This window comes from Planococcus citri, chromosome 4, assembly GCF_950023065.1.
Source record: "Planococcus citri chromosome 4, ihPlaCitr1.1, whole genome shotgun sequence".
Classification (NCBI taxonomy): domain Eukaryota; kingdom Metazoa; phylum Arthropoda; class Insecta; order Hemiptera; family Pseudococcidae; genus Planococcus; species Planococcus citri.
The window spans coordinates 61,392,269-61,418,501 of NC_088680.1; the positions used below are offsets into that span (position 1 = coordinate 61,392,269).

Below are 26,233 nucleotides of genomic sequence, written 5' to 3' on the forward strand. Positions count from 1 at the left end.
TGGGTATCGAAATAGCGAGTTTTCGGGTCGCTGAAGTTGATTTTAGCATTTATATTTCCCTCAATCCTGAAAATGAGCCCTGAACGAAAGGAGGAGAGAGGGGGGTGCAAAATACGAAATTTCGAAAAATTCAATCGTATTGGTTTTTTAACTTTGTAGGGAGACTTTCAAGATTATGAGTATGAGTGCGAACGACTTCTTCGTAATTTTTATTAATTGTTTTTGAAAGTAAAAATTTCATTGAAGAAGAAAAGAGGAGCCAACATTTTTATTTTCAAATCAAGGTACCAAGGACCAAGGACAAAGACAAGAGATATTTTCCTGTTTTCACGCATTCTTCATTGCACCTTTGCATAGCAATTTTTTCAAATGGGGTAAGTTGGGGCAGAACATTTTTGGTTGGTATTTTTCCTGATATTTCAAATGCTCTCGAATGCGTTTTTTTAAAAATTAGAACGTTTACCTCAAAAATACCAATAAAATTGAGTTTTTTTTTTTGTAATGAGCAGAGAAGAACCCAAAATACAATATTTTTGAAAAAAAATAGAATCAACGATTTTTATACTCGAAAATATCCATATTTTGATTTATATAATCCGATAAAGTTTTGAAAAAAATTGAAATTGAAATGTTTTACAGAATTTTGAAATTGTCAGTTTTTTTTACTATTTTGAGGTAGGGTAGGTACCTCGATCCAATCATTCCTGTATGCAAGAAAAATAATGGAAAGTTCAGAATATTGTCTGATGAATTTCGAGTCACTCCATAACTAGATTTGGAAACTTGAATCGAGAACCATTCTCTGAGTCTTGGTCTCCCCCCCCCTTACACCCCCTCTCTTCTCCCATAAAAAGAACTCAACAGAAATCGTATCAAAATTAGGTAGTTAAGTACCTACGACCCTACGTATCTCCAGAGTTGAAAATTTAATGACCATAAATTCAAATTCCTCATTCTTTCCAGCAGTTTCAGTTTGTCTCGAGCCACCGTTTATTATTCTACATTTTGCTATTTAGTAGATATTTTTTTGACCTATCTGAACTCCAAAGTGATCTTTTTTCCGCCAAAAATCCGATACAGTACCTCCATCTAACAATAGACGACGACCATCTTACGTGTATAAGACAAAACAATGACTCGTATGACATCGCGACGTGATTATTGTTTGAAAAACCCCAACGATTCGCGTCCATATATCGCGCATAGTTTTAGTACACATACGAGATATGTATGTGTATGGTACCTAACTAATTTGACCTCTCTGTACATTGTACGAGTACATATAGACCATATACATATTGTTTTATATACATGTATAGCTAGCTAGCTATATGGTTCGAAAGCACGTTGAAAATTCACGCGTGCGTGATTTCCATAGCATGGCATAACGCATTCCCAAACACATGTCATTCGGCGACCAGTAATGTACTTGATCAATACGTATAAGTGGCAGGGAAGGAAGTACGAGCTGTGATCTGACGCAGAATTTTCTGTTTATGGAAATTTCGTCAACCGATATCCGAGTAAAATACCATCTTAGGTATACATCCTCTGGTTCAGTTTAGTAGGTACGTTGATTATAGATGCATTTTACCTCAGTTTTACAACGATCGTGCACCGATTACTGAATTACAATTAAACACACAGAACTAGATTTTTTTTTCATCATCGGTGAGTAATTATAAAAACGCGTTCGAATCGTGATTAGCGATCTGATCGAAATAGGTACCTATGTATAAAATAATGTCCACTTTGAAAAGAATATTTGCGAGCTCTCACTGCAGACGAGCTAAAATATCTATTAATTTTAATTGTTGGCCATAACCCAGACAAGTTGAAATTTCCACAGTTTCGTACCTACAACTACAGAAGACTATAAAGTTTACTCGAACCGGTTTTTTTTGGGCGCATAAAACGACCAACAATGTTGCCAATTGAATTTTAAAAGTGCATATGCGAAACAGACTGAGATAGACTCTTCTCTCATTAACCTATAGACCAGTCTGGTTGAAAAACCGAGTACGAATCTGATACTTGGCTGGTTAGAGAAATAATCTATAGTCTATTGTCTTTGCTTCGGTATAATATATGGATGAATTAGCACCGGGTTTAATTAGCATACGTGTAGGTAATTTTTCAACGTGTGTGTTTGTGTGTGTAATTAATGATTCGTGGGATTAAAACTAAACTGCATTTTACAGAGTTGGAGGAAGTACGTCGAATGTAGAACGAAGTTTTCTTTTTGATGGTCGAATTTATCGCTGGTTTTATTTTTTTTTATCAAATTTTTCGCTAATAATTGTTAAATGGTGGGTACTAATTAGTGAGAAGTATGATTAATGATGATTAAGACAAAGCGTTAGCGATTTTTTTCGGTTTGAAATTGACGAGGTGATGTTTTATGGGTACGATGCCCCCTCAGTGGGTTCAAAATTTTGGATTGTGAAATTTTGGCAACACGAGACGTTTAAAAAGTGATATAAAAAATCTCATAGAAATAAAAAAAATGCATCACTCACCAATATTGACAATTTTGATTCCTTCGTCTTCTAAAAACTTGAGCGCAACTGAGACATTTTCCAACTTCTGCGATCTAAAGGTGGGCCTTTTCGTATGCTTAGGGAGTCGTTTACCGGACAGCACTTCGATCAGAGTGATCAGCCTGAGTCCATCGCTCAAATCGGTCTCCAAGTTGCCGATATTTTTATCGACCGTTTTAAGGTGTTCGTTAGCCCATCTCGTGAAGGTGTTTTGCTGTATACGTTTCCATTGAGCATCCTCGGCCAATTCACGTTCCGTAGCTACCATTTCGTCTTCGGCTTCTTGATCGTAAAGGCTACCGCCTCCGACGCAATTATTATTTATACTGGCGTTGGGCTGCTGATCGGCAATTATACTGGCACATGAGCCGGTACCACTTGAACCCGTACCTGTGCCCAGGCCCAAGCTGTTGCTCCTGGAGCATCGTTCGCCGTTTGATATCCCACTACCATTCATGGCCTTAAATCAGACCCCCACCTCGTTCTTCAACTGCTCGATGATGTCGATCTGTTCGCGGGTTAATTCGAATGGCGATTTTTACGTATTTTATCGCGATTATATTTTGTTTACTATTTATCAATGTATTTGAGTTGCTTTTTTTGGGCGATGTGATAAGAAGAAGACGAACCGTTACATATACGTAAGAATTACGTTATTATTACGATGCTTGAGAGACGAGGCGCAGGCGCGTGATGGTATGAAATTTTATCTCGACAGTGCGATGATTTAATTACAAGATGTTGGGCGACTCTCTCTTTGCTTCTTATCTCGAATCCAACCTGCAAAATTTACCAAAGATATTAGGTATTTTATCATTTAACCTTTTTTTATTTGCGTACATTATACATATCTATTAAATTCGTATATACTTATGTATTAGTATAGTATACTAAGTACTGTGGAATGCAATGTTCATACTCGTAATTGAGATTTGAGAGTGTTTTAGAGTACTCTATAATTAACCAAATTGATAATGTGTATGTAGACTGCGTTTTTAATTCGATTACATCCTTGATCTTATACTTGACGTATTATATATAGGGTCGTGTATGTGTGTAATTGTGTACTTATATACCATACACATACGAGTAAACAATACAACCAGAGTAAACAAATCGTTAATAATTATCGTTATAATACGTGAGATTTTTTCATTCATCATTATGTATACAAATCGTGATCTATTTTTTTTTCTTTTTGCCAGCCGAGTAACGTTGGAAAAATTTCAACCATGTTGTATAAAGTGCTGTCTGAATATGAGATTTTATTTTTCAGTTTTTTTTTATGCTTATCAACGTAGGTATGTATACGATTTTTATGAGCATGAATTTAGCCTATTACTATACGTCGTTGGTCTAAAATGGTGAAATATTTCCCCAAGTAGGTGTTCTGAGAAACTGAGATTTGATTACGAACAAAAAAGGAGAAAGATGAGTGAGTTGCTTGGAAAATATTTATTCGAGTACGTATGAATCAGGTTTATTAGGGAAGGGTCAGAAATACTTCGTTAGTGATTGGAAGGAAGGAAGAGATGTTGTGGGGGGGGGGGTAAGAAAAGGACTACCCTGTGATGTAACCTGGCGATCGCTAGGGACCCCGAGACACCAAGCGGACCTCGGTGCCTCATGTTTAAACCAAAAATGTACTATATTTTCATTTTCTAATTTGAAGGTCTCCACGTCTATTCGACCAAGAAGTGGTAAAGGGGTCGACGATTTTTTAGAAATTTTCCCTGTGGAAAGACCTTTCGAAGGGACGACCAATGGCCCAAATCGCAGCCTTCTAGCCTTTTTTTAAAGGCTGCTAGGGGGTGTCAAAGTTTTCGATGAACTTGAAATATCATCCATTTCAGCCGTGGATAACTCGATAGCCGTGATACTTACTTACCAAAATGGAACTTTTTCCAATAGTTAGAGGTTTTGAAAGGCTTTTTGGTGATATCATTAAAATCAGTGTTGCCACTTTTTTTAGTGCAAAAAATTAGCTCAAAAAGTTTCAAAACGTAATTTTCATATCGTTCCTACTCTCAAAAATTCTGAAAAAAATATATTATGGACAACTTTTCATGCTGAATAATATATCAAAAAATTGGGAAGGTGTTATTTCGTAAAATCGATTTTAAAAAATTGAAAGTTTGCGAAAAAATACGATTTTTTGATTTAAGACATGAAAAAAAGTTTTTAGTGGTGAAGTTGACCCATTTGACCCCTATTTTTACGTACCCGTTGAAAAAGTTGAAAAAACCCCTTCACTCGATGAAATGAAGTATGAACTCATCACACAAAAATCAAAATTCGAAAAAATTTTATTTTCAATTCCAAACATCAAAAAAAGTTTGAATTCATTCTATTGCCTTATTTTGATCTCTTTCTGACGTATTTCATGAAAAAGTTGATGAAAATCACACTCATAACAAAAAAAGTAAAATTCCTTTATTTTTTGAATTTTTTCGATTTTTGATTTTTTTGTGATGAGCTTCATTTCATCGAGTCAAAGGGGGTTTTCAACTTTTTCAACGGATACTTGAAAATATGGGTCAAATGGGTCAACTTCACCATTCAAAACTTTTTTTCATGTTTTAAATCAAAAAATTGATATGAGGAAATATGCCTTCATCGACTAAGCGATGATTAAATTAATCATCACCATAGAGATGATGAATAAAATAACTCCCTTAAACTGCAAGTTCGGTAATGTGTTAACTCCTACTACTGTGCTACTCCTACTATGTAGCTATAACGTAATCGCGCGCAGCAAACGCATAGAACGCATCCGATGCACCCAAAAATAGTATAAATAGAGCAACACGGACGCGAGCCAAACTAGTTGTATTTAAAATGGGCTGAACTTCCAAATAAGTTGAGCTTCCATACGATCTTGGACTCGGCGATCCGGATAGCTGGTTCTTGGTCAAAAGTGTACTTATGTAGATACGAGTAGATGAAGTCCTCTATAGGGGGTTCATCCCTTTTATTCAGTCTTCGCCCACTTTTAGTGGTTAATATGTTTCTCGTTTTCGTGATTTAAATTATCGTATACGTAATTAATCGCGTCCACACCGGATATCATCTGATTATGCTGGCCATCGGAGATAGTCCTAGAAGAATAGGTACCTCGTGTATTACATTGCTGTCGACCGGCCTAGTATTAGTGAGCCACCCTGAAAGAGACAGTAGAAGCGGACATTATGTGAGCCTTGGTGAGTAAATCTCACTACTATTTCCGAAATTGCATGCAATTTCTAGGGTATCTAATTACCCACCTTCAGTAATCCATTAACGCGCGTCGTAAGGTATAAGCTTGTGCATGTACCTATTATAGAACAACCCTATAGTTATTCTATACTTCTTTATCTTTGTACCCGTTTTAATATGCATTTGATTTTATTATGTCTAATTAACAATAAACATATTATCACTTTAGTGTAATTAATATGAGTTTTATTGGTAATTAGAGATTTTACTGTGAAGAATGAGCTGCATGACTGAAACCTCTCCGATATTTTGAGCTAACCAGGCGAGGCAATTATTCACTACCTTAGGGAATATTTCTTGACTTAATCACGTAGGTAGGAATTCTAATAAAAATCATCTATGTCAATCCTGTAATATCTCACTCTATCATATTGGCGCCTAACTTCCGCGTAATTCTCATGAAAATTGCAAAATTTTCATTCCAACTTACTAAAAAACCCACCCTTAAAAATTCAAATTTTTCATAATCTTCAAACTTTTCGATTTTTCCAAATTTTGTCAAACTCGAATTCCAAATGGTTCTCCTAAAGAACACAATTCGAGTGTAAAAACATGATTTTCCAAGATATGTTGCATGTCAAAATTGACTAATCACTTAGTCTGGCGCCTGACGTGGATGAACCTCTCTAGAAAAAATTCATACATGCCACGTATCTTCGAAAACTCATAAATTAAAAATTCTAATCTACCAAAAAATTAATTTTGATCTTTCTTGAATCCAAAAAGCTCGAAAAACGAGCATAATTCAAGCTAAAAATTACGTTTCAATGGTAAGCCTTTGACCTTTGAATCTCAAAGGCCACAGTGTATTAAAAAATAAATTCTTGAACTTTCTTGAATTCAAAAGGCTCGAAAAATGAGCATTATTCAAGCTAAAAATTACGTTCCGGATTAATCTAAATTATTACCTTCCAAAATTTTTGATTTTTTTTTTTGATTTTTTTTTCGTTTTGATTTTTTTTAAATTTTTGTACCCCACTAAAATTGCGTTTTTTGCCTCGAAGTTTCGTAGATAGGTCTTCTAGTAAAAGGATAGCTCATATTTTGGTGAGAAAAATTTCAGTACATAATGCTTACTAACACTATGCTAAAATAATGTAGTATATTTTTATGTACATAAAATGAATTTTTCCAAACACTCTTTCGTGCATAAATTGCAAATAGGGAAAAGGAAAAGATTCTAAAATACTTTTCGATTCATGATTCGTAAAAATACAAATCCGAGTCAAAATAATAAATTCTTTTAAAAAACGAAAGTGGTTATTACTCTGTGACCTACATGGTGGGTAGGTAGCTGCGGCTATATCATACTAATCGAGAAAAAACTCCCTGCTGAGCAAGGTGTAAAACCTGACTAGTCTCGAGGGAGATAATCATCTCGAGGACCATGGTAGAATCGTGATGCCCTGGTCACTGTGTATTTACAGAGAATATCATTCATAAAATAACAACCAAAATTTCATCTACGTAAAACTCTGGCTTCGTAAAAAATTAACCTCTGACTTACATGGTGGATAGGGGATCGCAGCTATATTGTGCCAATTGAGAAAAAACTCCTCATGAGCAAGGTGTAAAACCTGACTAGCCTCAAGGGAGACAATTATCTCAAGAATCACAGTAGAATTGCGGTACCCTGGTTGCTGTGTATTTTCAGAGAACATTAATCTTAAAATAATTACCAAAATTTCATCTAAGCAAAATTTTGACATCATAAAAATTACTAGTCTCTGTCTTACGTAATGAATAAAGGATCGCAGCTATATTGTACCAATCAAGAGGGCTTCTCCCAATGAGCAAGATGTAAAATCTGACTAGCCTCATGGGCGATAGTCATCTTGAGAAGTACAGTAGAATTGTGATACCTCATTCATTATGCACTTTTGAAAATTTTTAAAATTCAAAAAATTCAAAAACATTGCCATTCTCATAAGACTCTCATGAAGGATATTTTACTCACAGAGAATCATGGTACTCCCCATGAGCGATTGGTAAGTTTGTCTCCTAAAGTGAGTACTCTACCATCATGTGAGTCTATCTTTGAGAAAATAGCAACCAAAAATCCACATAAAATAGCATAAAAACTTGAAAAACGTCTATATAATTAAAACAGCAATAGAACAAATTTTTTCAAACACTCTCAAAATGCAAAAATTTAGAATAGGGACTAGGAAAAAATTCTAACCAAGACCATTAGACTCGCGATTCGTAACAGTACAAGTCCGAATCGAAATAGTTGAAATAGTTTTAAAAATCAATTTACTTATTTCTTGACCTAACTAACCCCTTTGTGGTGTATTTTCGGACATTTCTATGAAAGTTACGATGACGAAAATCTGAAAATACAACACAAATAAGGAAAAAATTCTTCCGAGGTTAATTTTGTTCCAAATGGAACAGATTAGCCATCTGACGAATTCGGACCTAAAATTAGGGCAAAATTGCTGTTTTCTGCCAAGTCCGAAGATGAAAATCTGACAATTTGACAGATAAATGCAAAATTACCCACAAAAAGCAAAGCATAAAACTTTGATCTTTTTATGCTCGTAACAAAAGTGTTCAAAATTCCAAAAACGTCTGTATAGTTAGGTTGAGAAAAAATTCACTCAAAATCATTCCTCCCTTATGGAGCACAATGACAACTTGAGTGAGGCCATCCAGTTTTAAAATCATCAAAATGTCATAATTTTGATGAAAATTTCTTGGCCACTCTAATTTAGTTATTTTCTATGTACCTAGTAATACTTTAACAATTTGGTGTATGGGTAAAATAAGCAGTTTAGCTCATTTTATTCAAGTAGGTACCTAGAAACGAATTTATTTCTTGCTTTTTACAGACGAAAATCTGTAGAAAAATGGGATAAATTCAGCCTGTAGATAATTCGTTGATTTTCTTTCTGTAAAAATTTTCTCAAGTTACCAGTGAGAAAATGACCAAATAGCCTGCATGATTGAGGTCATTTGATCGAATTTCACACTGGATACATGTTCTGGAAAAATGTATCTATCTGATCACTCTATTTTGAATCTGTGTAAGCTCAAAATTTCGAAAATCTAGCCCAAAAAGATCGTTGCAAAGACTCGAAATCTCCGAGGAAAATTTTTAAAAATCATAAGACAAAAAATATCTAAGTTCTCAGTAGAAAAGAGTGCGATCTTTTTCCATATAAAATGCATAGGTACAATACCCATAGAGAATTTTCTTTGTATCCAGCTCATATAGCTGTATACACGTGCCATGGCCTTACAGAGCCTTTACTTTTGAATAGGATTCTTTGTTTAAAATCTCCGAGCCGAAATATTCTCACGAAATCATAGCGCCAGTAGATAGTTATAAAAATTAATAAGCAAGAGACTCGAACATCTTTCGTTCGAGGCGTTGACATTTATTGCTTTAGCAATAAAAACTGTCACTATTTGGTCACTTTATTACACCTATTTAACCAAAACATACAGAATCTTCTCGGATACCTGAGAACACCTTTTTGATATAATAAAAATGTCATCATTTGATTACATTTTTTCTTACCTATTTTTTGGATATAATAAAAACGTCATGATTCGACTACTTTATTGCACCTACTTGCTGGAGTATTTAAATGCTCGGCAACGAATACGTAAAGGACTACTGTATACAGCATAGATACACAAAGGCTACCTTTATTTTCGTCGCATGTAAAAACTAACCATACTAATAGCCATATAATTAATTGATTTAACATTTCAATATTTTTTGCTTTTCTGTGGTGGCCACATAGGAAACTGAAGAATATTAACACGCAATATTTTAAATATTCTGCTTGACATTTTGACAGTTTTTTACAATTTATTACCATTCAACATTTTTCTGACATTTTTATTATTCTTATACCTACAAGTATAAGAAAACAAAAACATACATAAATACAGTAGCTAAATACTCCGATTCATTTTTCAAAATTTATCAATTCAAGTCATTAATCTGTCAGCCTGATTGTTCTATGCATATGTACATACTAACAATAGACAAATACTCCGATTAATTTTTTTTTCAAAATTCAATAAATCAAGCCATTAATCTGTCAGCTTCATTGTTCCATGCTTACATACATACTAACAACCCTTAAAATACTCCAATTAATTTCTCAAATTTATTGATTCTGTCAGTTTTTAGTTATTTTCTTTCTCTTTTCTTTCTCTATATTTACAAATAGAACCAAATAGAAATCTATACTAACAATAGCTAAATATTTCATTCATTTTGTGTACTTAATTTCCATTTTTTGATTGTTTTCTGACAGATTTATGTTTCCTACAATTCAGCCAATATACATATTCACAATATTCTTGCAACATAAATTGCAGATATCAGACATTAATTGATACAATTTATGACAAAAATGCTACATCTTGACGGATTTATTAGCCAAAATAGGGATTATTTAGTATAAATCAATGAGTTAAATGATCAAAACCATAAATTTCAAAACCAAAAATGAGAAAAATGAGCTTGAAATAAACTTTTATTATCCAAAGCGGAGAAATTTAACGTGAGAAAGCACATAGAGCTTAATTCTCACGATCTTTTGTGGGAAAAGGACTACAATGAAGTTCCCACCAAACCTCCAGATTTCCACTTCTCTTTTTTGTCAAAATAGGTATCCAAAATCACTATATGAGCTCAACTATCTGATCAGTTCGACTATTCTCTGTGTGACTTTTGCTCAAGTTAGACTTTCGCATTGGACTTTCGTCTGCACTTAGTATTTCGTGATTCTATGAACACTCCTCCAGCTTTGAACACACGCAGTAGGGTGAGTAGAAAACCTTGTAAATTTTTCGAATTTCGTAAACGTGATCGGAAATCGGTGTTAAATAACATCAGTGAAATGGAACAGGAAAATAGCCAAAATTCCACTCACTCCGTCTTTAGTGATCATTCTCAGGCATATGCTAAAGAGCATGTATATGAGGATATGAGTGACTTACAAACCCCAAGTGACGAAGGGATAGGTACCCAACAGTACTCTCGCCCCTTTGAACCAGAACTTTTTAAAGATACTACCAATGAACAAGTATTTGCAATTTTTCAAAAAACTTGGGACTGGAATGAAAAAATTGATACCGAAGTGAAAAAGAATTTTGAGAATCAAAAAGATAAAATTCAAAATGCCACAAAGGTAGCATGCGAGGCAAAGGGAATTGGAATTTATGTCAACTCTAAGCTTGCTGATCTCGCGACGCAAGCTCATAACAAACTAAAAGAAGCAGGAACCTGGGTTGATGAGTTGAAAGAGAAATTAAAATCTACTCGCGTTGCTCTGATCGAAACAAATAATGCCACAAAAGGGAACACTTTGGACTTGCAACGAATTTCTGAAACAATTGACAAAATTTGTCAAGAAACTAAAAAGCGTGACGAAGGTTGTGCTCAAATTGTCGAAGAGATTAATAACATCAAAGAAAAAATCCAATATACTCCCTCGGCAGGTGGCTCAAAAGTTAAATCTCTCGCGATTGATGCAGGATCTATAAAAAGTGCAGGTATTACTTTCACAGACGACCAACTGCATTTTCCGCACGAATTCTTAGAAGAATTTGATGCGTATTTTTCGGAAACAAATGTAGCTATAAAACATAAGATTCTGGCATTTAAAGGGGTGATTGCTACAAAAACTCGTAAATCATTCCTTGAGACGGTACGAAACGTACGAAATTACCGCGAATTGAAAAGTAAATTTCTGGACTTTTACTGGGATCGCAGAGCTCAAAATGAAGCAATGAAAGCTTGCAGATATGAGTTCAACTCTGCGGAAGACCTCAAAGATATGGCGAATAAAATGGCCAGATGGGCTAAATCACTTCGAAATCATTGCCATAGAAGCGAGGATGAAATTATAGACATCCTGATAGGGAAAGCTCCAGAAAATTACCAGACTAGACTAATGCAAGAAGGACAGTCTATGGACGATTTTCTTGAAAAATTGTCCAATTTGGCTAGAATTCAATACGATCCTGAAAATGAAGTACCCGTTAGGTTCCAACGAAATTATAGACGTAAATTTGATGACCCTCCCGTACCCGCGCCTGTAAATAATACGCGATACACGAATAAGGGCACACCATCAAATGAGCAACTACTGGCGATTTATAATCTTATCTCGCAGAAGGGGATTCCAAAAAATTTTAATGAAAACTTCACCAACAATCGCCAGCCTGCTCAAAATGAAAAACCATTTACGTTTTCACCTCCAACTTCGTCGAATCTGCCTGCAACGACTTATCCTCCGAAGGATAAGCCAGAACAGAAAACGATACTTCAAAACCCCAATCAAGTAAAAAACCCAAATACGATTACGTCAAATTCAACACCCAAGCCATTCGGTATTGATAAAAATGGCAATTTGACAATTAACAGATTTAGACCAAAAACTCAATCCAACGCACCTGCGGCTGCCGTACAAGCAGTAGAATTTGATCAAGACCTAGATGAATACGTTGTAGACCAACCACCCCTAGAAGATTTAAATGATCAGGTGGCGACATGCAACATGTTGAACACAATCTTCGCAGATGCGCCGGAAGAGTTAGATTTGCAAACGATTACTGCTGCCTTGCAATTAATGACAACCTCTCCCTCCGACGATGATGAAAGCTCTGCTTTGGGAAACGAAAGCCACTAGGTAGCCGAGGGGCAACTCCTAGTGCCTTCATAGCCCCCTCAGATTCAATTTTGGAAAAATATATTTGGGTTGGTGATGGGTTGAGCCATTACATAGCGCGTGGCGAAGTAACGTTATCAAATCATTTACCTGACTATTTACGCGACCAATTAGCCCTCGAAGAATTACATCGTAGGTTGAGGAGAGCTAATTTCCCTGAAAAATCACACTTTGTAGTCTCTGCAGGTCAGTTAGAATTCAATTTTTCGCGCAAACCATATCACATCATTGAAAAACAGCTACACAACATAACCGACTTATTACTCGACAACGGTGCACAGAGCATAATCCTATTATTCCCTCTGGCAAAACCACGCACACCAGATGAATTTGATATAAAATTGTCTCGTTATGTCGACTTTAAGAACATATATGTACGTGTAGCTAACAATCCTAAGATAAAATTCTTACGTATGCCAGCTATGAGCTTTTTGGAAACAGAAACTATTCATAGTCAGGGTAAACAATACACCAGACCCAGAGTTGGTGCACGCAAAGAATTATTGCCAATGGAACAAAAATTCCACTATGTCTCTGCAATAAAACGATATTTCCCTTCAATCACGGAATACCGTGATGTCCGCAATTTGCTCATCTCAGAGATAGCACGAATCGAATCATTTAAAGAAAGAATGGCGACACTTCCCACTCAAGCAGAAGTAGAATACCTGGGAAGTGACACCAATGAAAACACAACAGAAGCTCCAATTTATCAAATTTTAACGCTCAAAAACTCAGATTTAGGCAATAGACTCAAACCAGAAAGAAAAATTAAGAACGCGATTCGCAATCTCTATAACGACCCTGCAATTCTATCAGATTCACCAACAGCTATGAGTTTGGGTGAAATATTAGTCGCAAAAATCAATGAACAACGATTCCATAAAATGATAAATAAAAAGAAAAAACAAAATATCGAGTTCATTGATGCGATAGACAACACTCCTCTCAAGAATGAGAAGCCTGACCCAGTAACCTCTTCACAACTTGTGACGCAGAAAACTAATGACCCTGCGTGTGTCATACCAGTCACAATCGGTGCCAGAAAGGTTGCGTTACAACTCGATACAGGGGCACTTCCTAATGTGCTCTCTCGTTTAATGGTCAAAACATTCCTTGAAGAGGCTCCGAATTGGGTGAAATTCATAAAACTCAAAAAACAAGTCCAACTTAGATTGGCCAATAATACGCTAATTCCATCTGCGACGCATATCATTGAACTTCAAATGATACTTGGAAATGAAATGATAAAAGTGCCATTTTACATCATTGATGCACCAGGTCAGACATTCATTTTGGGCAGAATCTCTATGGATTACTTAAAAATGAAGTTAAATGTACCCGAACGACTCGTAAAATGTAGACCAGAATTTTGTGAAAAATTCACAATACCATTCATGCACACTGATGAATTTCAAAGTGCATTGACGGTATTCTCGTTGGTTACTAATGAACAAGAACATGAAACATTTTCCGAAGATATGTCTGACACTCATCATACTATCATTGAACAAGAAATCTTTGAAGAGCGTAGATTGGCTCAACGTACTTTTAAAGAGAATTTACGAGCTGATCTAAATATGGCTCTTGAGAATGGATCAATTACATTTCAACAAGCGATCCGAGGGTTTGATAGACTACAACATTTTGCCGATATTTTTGACCTCAACCCTGGTAAATACACCGGAGAGCAGGTTAAATTCACGTTTCAAGAAGGAAACACACACCTGCAACCATGGAGAGGAGAAAAATTCCGACCTAGTAAAAAATTATTGCCGGCTTTACGCAAAGCAATAACGAAAATGCTCGCTCTCGGTATCATCAAATATTCACACTCATGCTACATTAACACCTTAGCACCTGTAGTTAAGAAAAATGGAGATATTCGTTTATGTCTCGATGCTGACGAACTCAATAAATTCCTAATCAATGTCTTAACTGAGCCAAATACAATCGCAAGCATGCTCTATGACAATGCTGGCGATAAGTTCTTTTGCACCCTCGACTTCACCGAGGGCTTTTGGCAACTCGAACTTGATTTGGAATCACGTAAATTTACTGCTTTTCAAGTTGAAGGGCAAGTGTACGAATTCACCAGGCTACCATATGGCCTGAAGATCTCATCAGGTGAGTTCGTACACATGATTAACCAAGTCATTGAAAATGAGGATGGAATTACAAAATACGTCGACGACATAAAAATATCAGGAACAACTTTTGAGGAAACTATCAAAAGACTTGAAAAAGTCTTTCACCTCATAAGAGAGCACGGTCTGAAGCTAAATCCAACAAAAACTCAATTTTTCAAAAATTGCGCTGATCATCTTGGTTTCGTAATTTCAGATAAAGGAATTGGAAAACAAAGTGAAAAAATTAGAAAACTAGAGGAATTTGAAAAGAAACACACTAAACGAGGAAAATTCTCTCTATCCAAAAAGAACGACATTTTGGCTTTAGTTGGCAATACCGGCCTCTACAGGGATTTTATTCCTGAATATTCCCAAATTGTAAACCCTATTTACCATCTTACGAAAGGTGATGTACCTGTCGAATGGACAGAAAAACAACAAAAAGCCTTTGAGACCTTGAAAGCTGAATTCAAGAAGGACTTCAAACTACAACAAGCTCCAAAGGAAGGTGATCTGTTCTTAGACACCCAACTCTCTGATGACTCGATGAACGGAGTACTATTTTATATGGTCGAGAATGACAAACGAATCATCATGTTCATCTCGATAGCATTTAAAGAGCACCAGAAAAAACTTCACCTTATTTGACCGAGAAATTATGTGTTTGGTAAAATGTGTTCAAAAATTACAAATGTGGCTACATGGTCGACGAGTCCATGTCAGATCTAACCTTTTACCAATAATCAACCGATTTCGAGAAATTGCTCAAACCCACCAAAAGGCGGCTCACTGGGTAACCGTTCTAAATTGTTACGATATTATTTATGATATGAATTTTTCGAACAAGGCCCTTTATAAAATAAAGGCACCTGAATTAGAAGTTCACAATGTTGAAATTCTGGATGACTCAGATCCAACAGAGCTGGAACCATTTGAACCTCAAACTGAGCTATCGGAACCTCACTCACAAGAATTTGAGACAGGAATTGCACCCCTGGAAGTCAAATTTCTTGCCGAAAACATTCCTGAACTTCATAAACGTCTCAGAAACATCTCATCATATCAGCAGACAGACACGACGTGTAAGAAACTTATTGAAATTCTTGAGGAAAGTACCCCCCAGCGTAATAAAAAGAGCAAGAGGTCGTCCACGTAAGAATAGGGCAATTGAATCTTCGTCTCAAGAGACTATTTCGACAATCGATGATAGCCAAGACAGTCAGGATAGCCAAGATTCTGACGATGAAATATTTTTGGATGCTCCTATGACACTCCAAAGATTACCCGATAATGACCTCTCCAATGCGCAAAACCCATTGGACACCCCACCTGACTCTGTACTTCCAGAATCGCAACCTAGCGAAACTTCAAACGTTCCTAGGGCAGGGGCAAGTGCTCAAAGGCCTACCTCATTACCAACTAGGACACGATCTGAACGAGTTCTCGCTAGATTACGGACGAAACCAGCAACACACTGGAAAAAACAGCTCGAGACTAAATTCCTAAATTACGTATCTGATAGCGATCAAGAGCCTATCGCTCGTTTTTATGAGATGGTTCCTGATGAAAAATCAGACGATGAAGGAAACCAACTATGGAACACCTAATGCTTTGCAAAAAATTCACCACTTTTATCGTTGTGAACTGAAAGATGTACAAAAATTCCCTTTCCATATGTCCTGTTACATCCTTTGACCGCAACAATCACCACGTATTACAACGGAGAAGTGTACAAAAAACCCAAAATCATATGTCCTGTTACACTTTGCAGTCACCATAAAAATTCAAAAGATAAAAAATAATCTCACCAATAGCTAATTATCGCAATTAAAAATTCGCGAAATCACAAGATCTAGGTCTTGTTACATTTCTTAGTCACCCATATATTTTTTTTTGTTTGTTTTAATCACAACACACACCCAACAAGCAAAGCATTAAGAACAAGTCGGTGTAAATATTTTTTTTTCCTTTTGAGTCTTATAACCCCTTCTACTATCCTATTATGGCACGTATACTTTTACAGATAGAAAATTACAATCTAAAATTGCTTGGAAGTACACCAAAAAACACCTTATCATATGTCCTCGTGCATTTCCAAGTGAAAACATTTTCTTTTCCTCTAAATTCAAAATTATATTCGATCATTAATTCATTTTCGTCCTCAGTACTTTGTCTATAAGTAAGTATTCTAAGACACTTACCAAGAACGATGTTTTTAACTCGTAATTCCGACCCTAAGTAAAATACAATCTTACATCGCTTGGAGATATGCTAAATACTCTACCCTATATCCTTGCATACTTCCAAGTAATAATGCTCCTTTAACGTAAATGTAAAAATCACTCGATTTCATTATCACAAATACACACAATAACCGATTCCTTTTTATGTTAATCGTAGTTCTAGCCCTTGGTAAAATACACCACGGATACATAGCAGGTAGACGAACCTGGAACCCAACTGTGTCATTTACGTACACAAACATCAACAACGCATCTTCACACCCCGAATTCGTTACTCCAAAACAGTAAGCGAGTGTGACATTGACCCTACTACATCTCGTCAACACAGAGCGCATACACCCGCATATGACAGCTGGAGAAGAATACGCAAACGAACCCAAATAAACATGTACACAGATTGGTCTGAGATTTGCTACCCGATGACTTGGGAAAAGAATACGCTTATCAAGTAAATTAAATACGATTCACGAGTATTCCATGAAATAATTATCTTCTCAATAGCCCATATACCTATCTTCTTTTCATAAAATACGAATTCAAATACACGCAAACATACCTAGATCTAGGTCCTGGTATGTTATAGAATACTATTCGTTCTCCTAAACTTATCCATATAGCACACCCTTGTTCAAACACACCTTACAATATACCTACTTCCACTCAACCCAGAAATCATTTTTTTTTCTTTTCCTATTAAAATCTTCGACTCGTAATCGTAGGTATAATATAAGCTGTACATATATGTAACCTTAATTAAAAATCTCTCGAACACAGCATTTACTGCCCAACAACAGTAAAATGCCCTTACGTAATATTCTACACAGTGTGTTTATTGTTTCAGTATACGCCACGATATGTAAATATTATGCCACTATAGGATATTGTACCATGTCCCCTAATAAAATCAAAACGATCTTCTCTAAAAATTGATAACCGCATGGTTCCCAGCGCAGCACAGAAGACAATTTTGGTCAACGGCGCGAGTAAATAGGATTGCTAGCTGCTCATAAAAACGTCAAATAAGTTAGTACCTCGTTAAGATATCAAGTAAGGTACAAAATTCGAACAACACCGGCAGCATTACAGATGAATTAATCGTCTACAGTGCAAGCGATAAGCCTGCATTACTTCGACGATTCATAGCGATCTCTACGAATTCGCTACTTTGAAAAATTGAACTATGTGCAAAATTCCATGCATTTTATTCGTCTGGCGATCTTGATTTTTTTTGTATAGTCAGCTTTTTTCGGAAAATTCAGTTCATAGAAACTTAGAATGAAGTCCAGACGAAGTGCTACCACATCCAGAGAGACCATTCGATAAAATAGTCAAAAGCCATAAAAACTTCAACAGACGGCGATACTTGTCACTCATATTTTTCTCTCTTATATTCGATTATTTTATTTTTCGATAATTACCTCGCCTTCTTATCTATTTCTCACGCACAAGTGTTCTTACGATCATATACGCACCAAAATTTTATGGATTTGGAGGTGGGGACGATTTTTTCACCTATCTGTATCATCCAAAAAGATAGAAAACTGAAATAAAGGTGCTACCTTTTCTCGAATCTCACCTCATTATATGTAGTGCTGGGATCCATACGACACCTCTCGACTTAGCTGTGGTAAGTTTTGACTCTACTTTACCTATTCGATCCGAGTTTGCTTTATATTTCAACTTGATCTAGCTGGCTTATATTTAAGTAAGTTAGTTGGATCTTTTGCATCGAATTCGCGAGTGATTATTTGTACCTTTGCACCAAAATATTCAGTCTTATTATTTTTTCCAATTTTTTCCTCAAAAATCCAGATTTTGAACACAATTTCACCTGATCAACTATTCGATCAATATTGTCAACTCCTTGTTGACAATCTCCCGTTTCAATCGAATCATTCAGCTTGATTATAATTTTGCATCGAACCACTCCAACTAATTTTTGAATTTTTCGACCAATTTTGATCAGATTTTTTTCGACCATTTTTCCAAAAAATTTATTCGATTATTCGAATATTTTCCCGAACAACTTTCAAATCTTTAATCGTCGCAGTTTGATTTCCTAGAAATCATGTCGTATTGCGAGATTATTTGCGACCAGTGCAAGCTATCTTTAGCACTGCCCGGACCATTTGCAAGGGCAATTCATGATGATATTTACATAACAGCATGTAGGCACCTTTTCCATTTTGGATGCCTATATCGCTTGTATATAAATTCCACTACTAGAACAGAACAAGGTGCACAATGTGTCCCCTGTCCTCATCCGTCATGTAAGCAAATGATCTTAGGATCTGATTCTTTCTTTGTGGATCAATCCTTACGAATATTCCAAGTACTCAACACTGACTCTAGAGTCCAGTCTCTCGTAAATCAACTCGCATTACAACGAGATTACATCACACGTATCGAGATGGTGATGATTAACGAGAATATTGAACTAAAAAATCAGCTGGAGGAGTATCGACGAGAACACTTCAATTTAATGACTCGATACAACTTGCTCCTAGATCATCAGATAGGCAATCTATTTTCGAATATACGTCCGAGAATAAATTCCTCAAACAATCCTCAACCTTCTTCTTCTCAAACTGCATCCGTCATGCCACAATCTTCGACTTCAAATTCCGATGTACCGCAGTTTACATCCCCCCCACCACTGTGGCGACAATTTCAAAACTCAGCACAACCTCTCTTCGCAAAACCACAAACTTCTTGTGATTCTGCACTGATTCAAAGACCAGAGCCTGTAGAGACCCCAATTCCAACGATTGTCACCCCTCGACAACAAACTGTCCAAGCTGGTTCATTAACCCAGCCCATAATCTCGCAGCTCAAATATGTAGACGTAGTTGGAACACCCTCCACTTCGTCAGACAGCTCTAGAGCCTCAGGTTCCGGCATTAGTACGACTTCGGATCGTGTAGCTCCTACGACACTACGATCCAAAATTTTCCCCCCAAAGCCAAAAAAGGGCACTTCTGCTGACAAGCGCCTTTTTCATAAAAATTATAGAGCCCGGTTCGGCTCCGATTCAGCTGAAATAGAACCTTTCTATCCCATTAATTCGTACCCGCATGGCTTTACGGCAGCAGGATACGAAATTTTGGACGATGCTTATATCATCGTATTTTTGGCCTATAATATCCTAATTATGGGGGATGGACACGCTGATGGTATCGCAAGATACTTAAGTGTATCTAAACCCTATGAAAACCTGATTGACATAGAAATGTACCGTAGAGACCTTCTAGCTTCTGAATTACTCTTATATCTCGAAACGTTCTTAAAACTCCCAAAACGAATTATGATGTCAATTGGGAATTTTGACGTACAAAGAGGTACGTCATATGGACAATTCTTCAATATATTCCAAGCTATTATTCTATTATTCAAAAAACTAAAAGTGCAAGAACTCATAATCCTTCCACTTATCCCTCACAAGAAAGTCAATCAGGAACAATTTTCAGAAATTAACAGAGCTTTAAATTACGATTGGGAAAGAACTCTTGGAGCTAGAATAACTAGAATTCCACATATTTTCGAAGAATTCCATACAGATAGGGCAGGAATCGACCAATATGGCCCATTCTACCCATCCAACCAATATGCCAACGTGCTTCTAGCCCTCAGAAATGAGCTTATCCCAGACGTACTTCCCAGACACCCTACAAGCCAATCTCCCAGACCCCCTACACCTGATGTTGAAATTCCTCCAAATAATATTCTTCCTTTACTACCACTGGATCTTCGAATTCCCAGAATTTGCTTGACCCCTGTTAAAATAGATCCTCCTCCTACCACGACTTCATCTACTAAATTATCCCAAACTACAACCCTTTCCACCCCCTCTACCTCTTCTTGTTCAAGCAGAACAGATCTAGCGGTGCAAAGTGTACAAATTTCCACTGAAAAGAATGCAAACAATCTCGGAAAGAAAGGTAAACCACGCCGTGTAGAACGTCGTAAACGCGATGAGGAGGAAAGCTTAGTTCGAAATGTACGACGACGCACCGATCCCATCGTGCGTATGGTAGAAGAAGCTATAGAGCAGGTGGAAAAAACCAGCATGCCACCAGTTAATGTGCCACGCGACCGCGCGGCTCGTATGTTTGCTTCTGATTCCAGGTCATCTTTAAATGATCAACGAACGCCATCACGAGATGATGAGACAGAGAAAAAGGAGGCTGAGAAAGACATCAATTCATCAGGCCAAAACCAGTAGAGCTCTGGATCACTGGGATTGGATCGCAGTTGTAAAAATTGAATTTTCCATATACTTATTAACCAATTATATTTAACCCTAGATTTAAATATAAAAGTAGAACATTACTAACGTTTCAGACGCTCATCTATAAACAAGCAACACAAGTGAGTATTTTTCGAAAAACATACTAATAGTTTGCTTCCCCACAGAATTATTATGACTCGAAAACAACACAGTCCAGAGTAATGATCCCATGCTAATTGACGACTTTGAGAGATGTTTAACTCGAAAAAAGCTGAGATTCCTTGATAATGATACTGTTGGTGACCAAACAACTACAACTTCTCATCACACAATACCACTACTTCTTCAACAAATAATTTTCACAAATCAACATTATTCAATAGTTCATATTTTTGCATTCTTTACAATATTTGTCTTTTATATGCATTCATATTCAAATTCTGTATCACGTGTCTACTTTTATACATTTAGTTTTATGCCATGCACATATATTATCCCTTTAGAATTAGACGAATATCTTAGAATTACGCAAAACAATAGAATTAAGCAAAATCCTAGGATTAAGCAAAATTTTTCTTTTCTCCCTGAAACTTTTCGCAATTTTTTCATACAACTTTTTACATTTATTCTCTGTTCTCTACAATGTTAGATTCATGTTTTTACACATCTATTCTCATGCCATGTACATATAGTATGCCTTTAAAATTAATCTTAGAATTACACAAAACGGTAGAATTAAGCAAAATTTTTGAAACTACATGCACTTTCGGAAAGATAGGGCCGCATAATGTACAAATTAGAACACACAGTGACGTTAATCAACTTTTCTTAGCTTTCGAACTTTTTTCAACTTTATACTTTTGGTCGTCACATCTGAACAAAAATTAGGGAACAAAAATTTAAAATCTGCAATATGACAATTGTAAAACTTTCTATAAAAGAAGCTAGCTTTTCGTCTCCGTCATATTTGCAAGAAATAGGAAATCTTCAGAAATTTATAGGTCAAATTACCATAATGACACTTAATGACCAAGAACCACTCACATTAGCAGAGCACATACTTCGCGTATTTATTCTATCCAGTTATAAGGAAAACCTTCAGTTCATACCCATTAAGACATTTAGGATACATTTGGCTACATAACAAAAAAGAGAAGGGCCATTTCGGAACTCAAAAATTTTAGAATTTTCTGTAAAACACATTACCATTTTTCGATCCTGTTGATTGGTTATAAATTTGAGTAAACGATCCCTCATTATTGACTTCAAAAATTATAGACACCTTTAGTAGTCAGAAGCATATTAACGACTTTTCCACTTGAAAAATCCCACCCTCCGACCCATCTCTTGAAAACCTGTCACCTCAAAATAGTCTGCAGATCAACGCAGCAAAGTACGGAGGGGCAGGGTGGTGGAGCCTCCCTTGTCTTGGAAGGGAGGGGAAAGCGGGGTTACGGCATATTTTTCCTCTTATTTTTCGTGATCCGTGCTTCCCCCCGTGACCTGCTGTAGGGGTCAACCCCCGGAAGGGCATATGATATGAGGAAATATGCCTTCATCGACTAAGCGATGATTAAATTAATCATCACCATAGAGATGATGAATAAAATAACTCCCTTAAACTGCAAGTTCGGTAATGTGTTAACTCCTACTACTGTGCTACTCCTACTATGTAGCTATAACGTAATCGCGCGCAGCAAACGCATAGAACGCATCCGATGCACCCAAAAATAGTATAAATAGAGCAACACGGACGCGAGCCAAACTAGTTGTATTTAAAATGGGCTGAACTTCCAAATAAGTTGAGCTTCCATACGATCTTGGACTCGGCGATCCGGATAGCTGGTTCTTGGTCAAAAGTGTACTTATGTAGATACGAGTAGATGAAGTCCTCTATAGGGGGTTCATCCCTTTTATTCAGTCTTCGCCCACTTTTAGTGGTTAATATGTTTCTCGTTTTCGTGATTTAAATTATCGTATACGTAATTAATCGCGTCCACACCGGATATCATCTGATTATGCTGGCCATCGGAGATAGTCCTAGAAGAATAGGTACCTCGTGTATTACATTGCTGTCGACCGGCCTAGTATTAGTGAGCCACCCTGAAAGAGACAGTAGAAGCGGACATTATGTGAGCCTTGGTGAGTAAATCTCACTACTATTTCCGAAATTGCATGCAATTTCTAGGGTATCTAATTACCCACCTTCAGTAATCCATTAACGCGCGTCGTAAGGTATAAGCTTGTGCATGTACCTATTATAGAACAACCCTATAGTTATTCTATACTTCTTTATCTTTGTACCCGTTTTAATATGCATTTGATTTTATTATGTCTAATTAACAATAAACATATTATCACTTTAGTGTAATTAATATGAGTTTTATTGGTAATTAGAGATTTTACTGTGAAGAATGAGCTGCATGACTGAAACCTCTCCGATATTTTGAGCTAACCAGGCGAGGCAATTATTCACTACCTTAGGGAATATTTCTTGACTTAATCACGTAGGTAGGAATTCTAATAAAAATCATCTATGTCAATCCTGTAATATCTCACTCTATCAAAATCGCATTTTTTGCAATCTTTTAATTTTTAAAAATTGATTTTACGAAATAACGCCGTCTCAATTTTTTTAATAATGTTGCTCAGCATAAAAAGTTGTCCATGATATATTTTTTTCAGAATTTTGGAGAGTCGAAACGATACGAAAACTACGTTTTGAAACTTTTCGAGCTAATTTTTCGTACGAAAAAAAGTGGCAACACTGATTTTTATGATATCACCAAAAAGCCTTTCAAAACCCCTACCTATTGGAAAAAGTTCTATTTTGGTAGATATCGCAGTTATCGAGTAATCCACTGCTGAAATGGATGATATTTCAAATTCACTGAAAACTTTGACACCCCCTAGCAGCCTTTAAAAAGAGCTAGAGGGCTGCGATTTGCGCAATTGGTCATCCCTTCGGAAGGTCTTTCCACAGGAAAAATTTCAAAAAAATAGCCGACTCCCCTTATCACTTCTTGGTTGAATTGACGTGGAATGACCTACCAAAAATGTACTACATATTTTCACTTTCTAATTTGAACAAAAAAAGTAAAATTTTCGATTCTTACCAACAAAAAAAAAAAAACGAATTTCATGCAATTTTGGCATAAAACAAAACTTTTTGGAAATTTTGATAAAAAAGTTGGAATTTTTTTTGAAATTTTGGACTTATTTGCTTCTCTTTTATTTCAAAATTGGAATTTTCAATTACCTATTATTCAAAATTCTAAAATTGTGGAGTCAAAAAAATAAACTCTTTACGAAAAAAACTTGTTTTTCAACTCTAAGAAATACGAATTATTGAAAGCTTTCCCTCGTGTATTCAAATTGAACTTTTGAAAAATCTATCATTCGAATTTTAAGAAAATGTTCGAGTCAAAAAACGCGCTAATTTTGTTTGGGAAGTTGATATCAGTTTCAGGACTAATTTCAATCATTTTTATTGGATAAATAATCTGCTATATTTTTCAATGGTCTGTTTTGCCTTTTCCAAAATTCACCAAAAATCAAAAAATTATGAATTTGGGCAGCTGAAATTTTGGTTGTGGGGTTTCAAACCACGCTCTTTTAAAGTATCACGAATTCACGATCCTGTTCGAATCGCTGGATGCAAAAAATCCAGTTTTGAGACCATTCTGAAGTGTCTTTTTCAATTTTCTCTAAAAATTTCAAATTTACAACTTTGGTTTATTCATTCCAGGTAGAGATCAAGAGACCATGTCAGCTGAAAAGTTAATTTTTGTTCAATAAATTCTGAACATTATCTATCAAGTAATGGAATTATTACGCATTCCTCAAGAATTGCAAGAAGTTTAATGTGATCCCTAAATTCATCATGAATGGGTATTCCAGTGTATGTAAAATTCTGCAGCCTGGGCTATCTAAAACACACGATGTAATGAGTTCAATCAGCAGACTATTAAATACTGCACTAAATATGTTGATGATAGTTTTATGATTATTAATGAAAATGAAATCAACTCTGTCTCAGATTTCTTAAATTCTATACATACTCGTGTTAAATTTACTTTAGAAACTGAGCAAAACAATTGTATCAATTTTTTGGATTTCACTGTCCAAAAAAACATGGAAGACAATAAATTTTCAACCAAGTATTACAGAAAACCCACCAAATCACATCGTATGATTAATTATCTGTCATTTCAGCCTAAACACTACAAGCTTAATACTGCTAAAAATCTCCTCAGTCGGATGTTGAGACTCACATCTTCTAAATTTCATACTGATATTAAGGCTCAGTTTCTGAATATTCTTAAGGATAACAATTTCCCTAAAGATATAGCTAAACAGATCTTCGAATATGTGTACCATACCATAATTTTAATCAAAATACTCAGTATGTAGAAAATATCAGTGATAAACCTATTGTTAAATATTTCTCCATACCATATATAGGTAGGTATTTTAATAGAATTAAACACATCGTGAATACTGATACCACCAAAATTGCGGCCAAAAATTGCAATAGTAATAAATTTAAATTCTATTCTAGACTAAAAGATAGTAACGATAAACTCAAATGTAGTAATGTAGTTTACTCTATAAAATGTACTCAATGTGAAAGTGTTTACATTGGTGAGACAGGGACCTACCTATCTAATCGTCTGTATAGGCACAAATACGATGTACGTAATTCAAAAACGTCTACTGCTCTTTGCGAACATTCGAAAATGACAGGGCATAATTTTGACTTCGATAATACTAAAATCCTAGCGTTCGAAAAAAACACTCTCAAAAGACGCATTCTCGAATGTATTTTCATCAATCAGACAAATAATGCGATTAATTTTAGGACGGATTTGGCGAATTTTAACGAAATTTATCGTCTTGTTATAGGTTAAGTTGTTTTGGTGGTTTCCTGTCTATTCTAGTCTCATTCATCTATTTTATCTTGTACTACGTTTCATCTCTGTTCTGTACCTGCATAATTGTGTAATACTTTCAGTCTAGTTACTGCCGCTGAAGAAGGCAACGAGTTTGCCGAAACGTACGGTTATTGATAATATTTTAAATATATAGCGTGAAAAATCGAAATGTTTTCTAGTTTTTTTCAATTATCTATCAAGTAATT

At 35.8% G+C, this 26,233-nt stretch overlaps 2 protein-coding genes across 3 annotated transcripts in view; one reads left to right on the forward strand and one right to left on the reverse strand.

Annotated features, from left to right (window-relative positions):
- The window catches only part of cher (filamin-A), a 104,658-nt gene that overhangs the window by 71,622 nt on the left and 6,803 nt on the right, over positions 1 to 26,233 (reverse strand). For both annotated transcript variants that reach the window (XM_065363481.1, XM_065363480.1), the window contains exon 2: positions 2,520 to 3,320. In XM_065363481.1, the coding sequence (XP_065219553.1) occupies positions 2,520 to 2,997 (478 nt within the window). In that variant the 5' untranslated portion in view covers positions 2,998 to 3,320. The remainder of the gene's footprint in view (positions 1 to 2,519; positions 3,321 to 26,233) is intronic.
- LOC135845038 (uncharacterized) lies at positions 10,547 to 26,196 on the forward strand. The gene is made up of 2 exons (XM_065363483.1): positions 10,547 to 23,235; positions 24,842 to 26,196. Exon 1 carries the CDS (start codon positions 12,907 to 12,909, stop codon positions 15,268 to 15,270), a length of 2,364 nt encoding a protein of 787 aa, XP_065219555.1. The 5' UTR covers positions 10,547 to 12,906; the 3' UTR covers positions 15,271 to 23,235; positions 24,842 to 26,196.

Excerpts from the sequence above, each read along its gene's own strand:
- LOC135845038 (XM_065363483.1), top strand. The coding sequence starts at position 12,907 with ATGCCAGCTATGAGCTTTTTGGAAACAGAAACTATTCATAGTCAGGGT.